The 9,011-nt window shown below is 46.0% G+C and overlaps 1 protein-coding gene across 2 annotated transcripts in view; it reads right to left on the reverse strand.

Annotated features, from left to right (window-relative positions):
• LOC134587388 (barrier-to-autointegration factor-like protein) overlaps positions 1 to 8,510 on the reverse strand; it is a 34,005-nt gene extending 25,495 nt beyond the window's left edge. Inside the window, exon 1 of one of the 2 annotated variants that reach the window (XM_063443716.1) lies at positions 8,477 to 8,510. Coding sequence is in view for 1 of the 2 variants with exons in the window: in XM_063443715.1 (XP_063299785.1) it covers positions 8,280 to 8,316 (37 nt within the window). In the remaining variant the exon portion in view is untranslated. Of the gene's footprint in view, positions 1 to 8,279; positions 8,355 to 8,476 lie in introns of those variants that run through there. The other variant, XM_063443715.1, reaches the window with a different exon arrangement.
• Positions 8,511 to 9,011: the final 501 nt, after the last annotated feature.

The raw sequence follows: 9,011 nt of genomic DNA on the forward strand, positions 1-9,011 counted from the left end.
AGCATGGTTTCGAGTTGCAAAACTTATCCATAGTGAGGGATGGGCCGAACAAAAGATAGGCTGTGGCAAACAATCCATTTATGTGTACTATAAGCCTCCAAAAACACTGAAACCCCCTCCCTACGATAATACCAATCCACAAACTAAATTATATCCGGTGTTGCAAACTGATGGGCGATATTACGTGCCCGACCCCACCCCTTCCCCAACAACCCCTCTTCCCGCCGCCACTCTGATGCCAGTTACCGTAGCACCAGACCCCACCCCCGTGTTGCATTCTGATCAACACACCCCTCACATGCCCGCCCTTTCTCTGGCCTGGTCCAACCATGTTTCCGCCCCCACCCAGTCTGGATCTTGGGACACGACCGGTTCACATAGATACATGAACGAACATTCACCCCCCATCCTTAACAACAATGAACCTCCACCACCCACCCTCCCTCCCGCTCTCCCTTCCCCACCTACTCAAGTTAAAGATGCCCCATTAATGTACGTGGCGTTCAGCCCACCCCAAGCCAGTACCTTAGGTAACTCGTTACCTGACCCTGAGCGCCAACCGATGCCTTTCTATAGGAGAATCGCACAGATACAAAAAACATACTCCGCAGCCTGGAGGGATTTGATTAGTTTATGTGAAATAAAGGCTGGAGACTCTTATTGGCCAATTTTAGAAAAAGCTTTTAATACTGACCTCCTCAGTATTGACACTGACTATCACTCTGGGGTAGAGTTTTGCTACCAACTAAAAGCGTGGGCACAAGACAAATTGGCTGATCAAGCCACGAGCATACAAGATATCAAACAGGATAAGACCGAGTCCGTAGAAAAGTACCACGTACGGCTGTCCCAAGTTTTTTGTGATTTAGGTTTCACCATCTTCAATAAAGCACACAGCCAAATGTTGTCCGCCGCCTTTGTAGACGGACTCAGGGAAACCATAAAAAGAGGCCTCCTATTATCACGACCGGAATATAGGGTCCTGCCCCTTGATACTCTTTTATTAGTGGCAAAAGGACTAGAGACGGCACAACTATGCAAAAAACTAACTCCCACACTCATGTATTCAGACACGACTACGGGATTCATAAACGCCCCTAGCCCCCCAGAATACCCTGATAACTACCCCTACGTTCCTTGCCCACCCAAAGGCCAGCGGCTGTGTTTTAATTGTCACAAAACTGGTCACTATCGCCGCCAATGCAGGGAACCTCGCAGACCCCGCGAGGAGAATTTCAACGCATACTCTCCCCCTCCCCCGCCCCCTAGTCAGGAGTACTAGGATACTGGCAAGCCTGTGTCGCCCTGCCCGGCTATGCACTTGTCGGCCCTCACAACCAAATGTGAGGGCCCCTTGTCAACTATAGTTTTACCCATAGCTGGGAAGCCAACTAAATTCCTGATAGACACAAGTGCAGCCAGAAGTGTAATCAGACAACAAGAATTACCAGACCCATCATACCTCTCCAATATAGACATCTCCTGTGTAGGTGTTGATGGTGTACCACGTTCCTGCCCTCTCTCAGTACCCTTACAAGTAGGTGCCTTCCCGGACCTCCTAGCCCGTTTTGTAGTCTCCGCCACTTGCCCTCTCAACCTTCTAGGTGCAGACATACTCTCCCGTTTACAGGCTACCATTACCTTCACTCCAGACGGACAGGTCCGACTCTCTTCCCCACTATCTCTGACTGATGCCTCTGCACTCTGTGCGTTGCCTTTGCTGCTACATCTGGATACACTACCTTTAATCCCCGACACCTTGGCCCCTCCCCCTGAAGTTATAGACATAGTGCCTCCACACCTCTGGTCCACGGGCCCAGATGACATTGGGAAACTGAAAGTCCCACCTGTGCTGGTTCACTTGATACCGGGTGCCTCCCTACCACGTCGCCCCCAATACCCTCTTAAGCCAGCTCAAGTTGATGCCCTTTCCAAACAAGTAGAAACCCTACTCCGGAACGGAGCCCTCATACCCTACGTGTCACCTTGTAATACACCGTTCTTTCCTGTGAAAAAGAAATCTGCCCCGGGTGAGCCTGTCAATTACCGGATGGTCCAGGACTTACGCGCTGTCAATGAGGCCACTGTTCTAGACACTCCTATTGTCCCGAACCCGCATACCCTGCTATCCGGCATCCCTCCCTCAGCACAATATTTTACAGTTATTGACCTGGCCAACGCTTTCTTCAGCGTTCCCCTGGACACATCTTGCCGTTACCTTTTTGCCTTCACACATGAGGGTCAGCAGTACACCTGGACAGTCATGCCTCAAGGAGCACAGAATTCCCCCAGTCAATTTGCGAAGGCCATGGCCTCAATCTTGATTCCATGGCAGAAGGAACATCCAGAGATTGTACTACTTCAATATGTGGATGACTTACTCCTATGTGACGATTCCAAACCAGTGGCGGAATCCACCTCCTTGAGCTTATTATGTTTTCTTGCTGACCAGGGTTGCAAAGCATCTAAACAGAAACTTCAATGGTGCAGCCCGATGGTTGTTTTCCTTGGACATTGCATTTCACATGGCGCCAGACACCTAACTCGCGACAGAGTGAAAGCAATATCGGCTATCAAGCCACCCACAGCACACAAGCCCCTCCACGCATTTTTGGGACTGATTTCCTACTGCAGGGCTTGGATCCCAGAAGCCTCTCTACTGATGCAGCCCCTTTATGACGCCCTGAAGACAGAACCTTTCTCGCTCTCTGAGGAGGCCTTGTCCTGCTTTTACTCTCTTCAACAGGCTATCTCCTCAGCACCGGCTCTCGGCCTCCCGGACTATGAGAAACCCTTCCAGTTGTTTGTGACGGAGAAACAAGGTCATGCCACTAGCGTACTTACACAACAACATGGGTCCAGACAAAGTAGTATCGGATACTACTCTTGTCAACTGGACACAGTAGCGAAAGGCAGCCCATCCTGCATGAGATCTGTGTTTGCAGCACAGGCCCTGATTGATAAAACATGTGATATTGTTCTGGGGCATGACCTTACCATCCTGGCTCCACATGATATAGCTGCCATCATCAACCAAGTCCAAACACCTTACCACGGCACGTCACCTGCGTTTACAATGTTCCATTCTGATACCCGATAACATCTCCCTGAAAAGATGCTACGTCCTCAATCCGTCTACCCTGCTACCATTTCCTGAGGGGGGAGACCCCACATGGTACGGCCTGGACATCAACCCGCTATCTCACAGCTTCACAGCATTGCTCGAGCAAATTAAACTCAGAGGAAGCAAAAGGCAACCACCTAGCAGACCAAGCGGCCAAACAAGCTGCAGGCCAACAGGAAATGGATAGAAGGATAGACATCATGGAACATCCTACACACGCCATGATGAATCTACCTACCAATGAAGGTTTGCTAAAAAAGTTGCAAACAGATGCAGATCCCGAAGAAATTGAACAATGGAAGAAGAAAGGGGCCATACACAAGGATGGTCTGTACCTCAACAGAGGAAGAATATGCTTACCTCGAGCATTATACCCAGCAGTCGTCCAGTGGGCACATGGAGCTTCCCACCTGTCAAAAACCTTGATGAATTCAGTAATAACCAAGTATTACGAGGCACCCGGCATCACTACCTTGACAAACAATTACTGTAAATCTTGTGTAATATGTGCCAAATGTAACCCAGGAAAGACCGAGAGCGTTCCCAGCAAACATTTGGCAAAACCACTCTACCCTTTTCAGCGTATCCAGATAGATCATATTCAAATGCCCAAGAGTGGCCGCTTTGAATATGCTTTAGTTATAGTAGACATGTTTTCAGGATGGCCAGAGGCCTACCCAGTGACTAACATGACTGCTAGAACCACAGCAAAACGACTACTGACTGAGATAGTTTGTAGGTATGGAGTCCCAGAGGTGATAGAAAGTGACCAAGGTCCAGCCTTCACGGCCACAGTGACAAAATAAATATGGACAGCAATAGGGTTGACCCTTGCATTCCACACCCCATATCACCCCCAGAGCAGTGGGAAGGTAGAACGTATGAACGGCACTCTAAAAACAAGGATGCTCAAAATGGCCCAAGAAACAAACCTACCATGGCCAGAGAGCCTCCCCATAGCTTTGTATAGTGTAAGGTATACTCCAAGGGGAAAAAATGCCCTATCTCCATACGAAATCCTCTTTGGATCAGTGCCAAGGTTAGGGTGTTACTATCCCCAACAATTACAATTAAGTACAGATGCGTTGATGAATTATGTAATCGCATTGTCTCGACAATTAACCAAAATCCATGCACAAGTGTTTTCCTCCATTCCAGATCCTGAAGCCGACACAGGGTCTCACAGCCTGTGCCCTGGGGATTGGGTCCTGGTTAAGAAGTTCGTGCGGAAGCACTCTCTAGAACCCAGATTCGAGGGGCCATACCAGGTGTTGCTTACCACCTCGACATCTGTAAAATTGGCAGGAAAAAGCAGCTGGATACACGCCTCTCATTGCAAAAAGACACAAGCTCCGGCTGAGACAGTACAGCAGAGACCATGATCCACCTGATATATATCCTTTTTACAATAAAGTCAGCTATAACCCAACAAGTGACAATAACGAAAACAAATGATGAGGTTATATTCTGGTATAATTCTTCCAATACACACGTAGCCACTTACACCTTTGATTATTGTAGCATCGTGAAATGCCCCAATATCTACTGGCAGTGTCACTTATACATGACACATGACACCTCAAGGTCCACCTATATCTGTGTCACAGATAGTTATTGGGGGAAAGAACTGTGACTACTGGGGGGCAGTAGGATGGAACACAGGCGCAGACTGGGGATACAGACCACAGAGTGCCTTAAATAGGAAAGACCTGAATGGAAAATCCCTGATAAGTAGAATGACATTACTTAAAACTGGTAAATGAGGGAAAGATACACCTGACTGCCCCTCCTGTAACATATTTGGGACGACCCGCGGGCAAGCCACGGGTCCAACCCCTATGGTATGTAAAAAGAGTTCCAGACAGGAAGGGCCAGGTGTTTTAGGACAGTGGAAAGATAAAATGGTCATTTCAAGGGGGGACTGTGATGGAAGGCTGTGTAGGATCTGAAATGCCCCTTTTATATTCCTCATTTTAAATACCCAAACCAAGTACTGTGAAAATCAATGTTTTGTATACCGTGTTTAAAGATATATTTTTCTATGCTTTAAGATGACCGATGGCTATGGAATTTGCTGAGCTCAACAGAATGACGATACCTCCCCCAGAGACAAACACCCTTATCACCCTTATACCCTTTAAGAATAAGCCATGTGTCAACAAAGGAAGAAATGAGAAGACACATAGCAACTAAAAGTATCCAATGAAAAGCTTACAACACAATTCAACAAAATGTTTACAGCTTAGGTTATACAATGTATATGTGCTGAATGGGACAATTTGTGGCTATAAAAGCCACGTCCAGACTGCTGTAATACAGAAGGATTTTCCTACTGAACTTCACGTGTCAGTGTGATTATTTATCTCCTCATGCATGAGCTATACCTTGAACGTATTGATTAGGACTGACAATATACAACAAAGGGCAAAAGAATCTATTTCATCTGCGTGTCGTGTGTGCGTCTGCGTGTGTGTGCGTCTGCGTGCGTCTGCGTCTGCGTGCGCGCGCGTCTGCCTGCGTCTGCGTGCGCCTGCGTGTGCCTGCGTCTGCGCATGTGTGTGTCTGCATGTGTGTGTCTTGTGTGCCTGTATGTTATAGTGGACTATTGTAAGTGGGCTACCTAGCTCAGACTTCATACTGGGCATTGCTATAAGGAAGGTTAAAAAATAGAAAAAAGGTGGGGAGGGGAATTGAGGAGGGAGAGGAGATGAGCTGACGCACAAATGAGAAATCATATTATGCGCAAACAGAGAAGTCATCTGAATATCACTGAAAGAGACCTTCGTTTGTTCCTTACGAAAATCGAACCAGATATCAAATATTTAGTCTCGCAGCATCAACCTCAAGGATCTCATTAATCACTAGTAAAGGTAATTTCAATTTACTTTGTTTTCTCATTAAACTTTATAAAGTTAAAAACCTTATAAACCTGCATTAAGTAGAAAAAAAAAAAGATAAATGTACGTACATTTATTTTTTTTAAAACACCCTCCTTTCTAAAAAATATTCTGCATTTGCGCGAAAACTGGTGGGCGGTAAGGAAATTTTTTCAACCAAAAAGATGCATTAGTGGGCGGTAGGTAGAAAAAGGTTGACTACCACTGATCTATACACTAAAACTTCTTTATTTAGCTAAAGTAATTTAGGTGACTATAGTGTTCCTTCAGCCCTGAGCATGTCATTATTGCAGTTTTTAATAAACTGCAATAGTTACCTGCTAGGATTAACTCCTCCTCTGTCTACATCCAAGGGTTAACGTCTCCTCTAGTTGCTGCCGCATAAATGACGATAGACATCCTTACACTATGCATGAGGACATCCAGTGTCTCTGGAATCTTCATGGGAAAGCATTGAATGAAATCCTAATCAGAGCACGGCTACTGCTGTGCATGTGCAATAGATCTCCCCCTCTGACGAGGGAGTAGTGAAGGCGGTCCAGAGCCAACGCCGAGGGACATCAGCGCTGGACCCAGGTAAGAGACAGAAGGGGTTATTGACCCATCTGCACCACGGGGAGAGCTATAGTGCTAGGAAAAAACGTTTGTTTTCCTGGCACTATAGTTTCCCTTTAACTTGTCCATGCAGGTGTGCTTAAAGGACCACTCTAGTGCCAGGAAAACATACTCGCACCCGGCTCTGGAAAGGGGTTAAAACTTACCTTTTTCCAGCGCTGGGCGGGGAGCTCTCCTCCTCCTCTCCGCCTCCTGTCAATGAGACAGCCACTAGAGGATTAGGGGGAAGGCTTAACCCATTAATAAACATAGCAGTTTCTCTGAAACTGATAGGTTTATAAAAAAATGGGTTAACCCTAGCTGGACCTGGCACCCAGACCACTTCATTAAGCTGAAGTGGTCTGGGTGCCTAGAGTGGTCCTTTAAGTTAGCTTAGTCCAACTGAAACGTCCACAAACTAAAAGTTATATATAAACTTAAAAGTACTTGAAGTGCCGTTTGTTTGGAAGGTAGATTATCTGGGAAGTTATAATTAAAGTTTTTTAGTGCAAGATCAGTGAGTGATTTAAGTGCTATAGTTTGTTTAGGTAACTAGGCCACCGCTACCAGAATACAAATAAAAAAAGTGACCTAACTTTTGGCCCTCAGCGCTGGTCTCCTCAATTTAGCTCTGTCTCTTTGGCCAAGATTATAAAGGTTGATATGTGGCAATCCAATTCTTTCCAACAGAAAGCATTGGGAGGCTAGTGAGCATTTGTGGCAAAACACCGCTCTGCGCCAATCATATGGTCTCCGGAGACCATTTGACTAAAACAGCAGAATTTTACTCTATTTTACAGAAGCTTATCTAGTGGCGGTCAAATTGACAGCCACTAGATGTAGGTTAGAAGGGAGGAGAGGGGCCATATGACATCCAGCACATTCCACGAGATGAAGTGATCTGGGTGCCTACAGTGTGCCTTTAAATGAACGCATTACAAACAAACATTTAATGAGGGAGCCTTATTAGAATAAAAGTAAAAGCAATGCAGTTTGGACAACAGACACCTCATTGCAGCCCAATCCACTTATCGTATCACAGTCAATGATGACTTTTGTCCAATCAAAATGCAACAAAATGGGGGAGTAGACAACGCACCCATATCAGCCAAAACAATATTTCTCTATGAGAAGAATTACATGCAGATTTGGAATTTGGGGTCTGCTATAACCATGCGTGCTGTTGTGCATAAAATAGATTCAATAATTTAATCTGTTTAAGTCTGACAGCCACTATGGGGAATGGGCAAAAAGAAATATAGAGCAAGTTTCTTCGAAATGGCAGTTTTTGATGACAGGTACCAAAACAAAATTGAAATGTTTTTAGGGTTTAGATAGACTGTTATAAATCTCCATACACACCCCCTGTAGAGGACTCCCAGTTTAACCCCTTAAGGACCAAACTTCTGGAATAAAAGGGAATCATGACATGTCACACATGTCAGGTGTCCTTAAGGGGTTAAACCAGACTGTATAGGGGTAATGAGGAAAATTAAGATTACTGCTGATCTCCCATTAATACAGATTTGTATCTTATTTGTAAGTCACTACATTCATGGCTTCCAGACCCATTATGTTTTGCAGGACATGTCATGGTTAGCAAGCATACAGTATCCATCATGGAAAGGCTACTAAAACAAAGAGCCCTCTATGGCCAGACATACAGCAGGGCATCTTGATACACTTGCAGTCAGTCGACATGAAGAAACGAGGTGTCCAATGTTAACACTGCAGCGGTATCACTGACTGGCCACGGCGAGCTAACGGGACTCAATATAAGCACGGACAGTAACGGACACCTTAACGGTACAAACAAACTCCCTCCCCAGCCCTCTCCCACGCGGTGCCAGCCCGCCAATACCTCGCACCACGTGCACTGCCGCAATGCACAGAACGCCCCAGGGCACGCCACGCCCCCCTGCGGCTCACTTCTATAGACCCGCGCTCTGACGTCATCTCGGCGGCCGCTCGACTGAAGGCAGCGAGAAGACGGTATTGGGAAGGGCTTAGAGCGCCCCCATGTGGCCGGTGCGTGTTATGTGACAGGACATGGTTTTACTGTGTAATTGAGATATGCAGGAGAGTTCTGTTTTGGGTTTTTTTTGTTACAAAGAAATAGCTTTCAACAGCTGAGTAATATTAACCATTTCATTCATAGGAACCCCCCCTCTCACGTAAATAATAAGTAGTAGCACAGTTAGGGTGGATAGTTCCAACATGTTTGGACACTCACTAGGTCATTATGAGCAGCACATTGGAAGGGCTCACTTTAATTTAGAAATACTGCACTACAGAAATTGGTTCATGTCCTGCAGCATTTTAAAGTCTACATAACTGCAGGACAAGACCCTTCATCTGTTGCCCATCAATACTTGTGATATGCGCCCATGAAAACA

Source organism: Pelobates fuscus, chromosome 2, assembly GCF_036172605.1.
Source record: "Pelobates fuscus isolate aPelFus1 chromosome 2, aPelFus1.pri, whole genome shotgun sequence".
Taxonomy (NCBI): domain Eukaryota; kingdom Metazoa; phylum Chordata; class Amphibia; order Anura; family Pelobatidae; genus Pelobates; species Pelobates fuscus.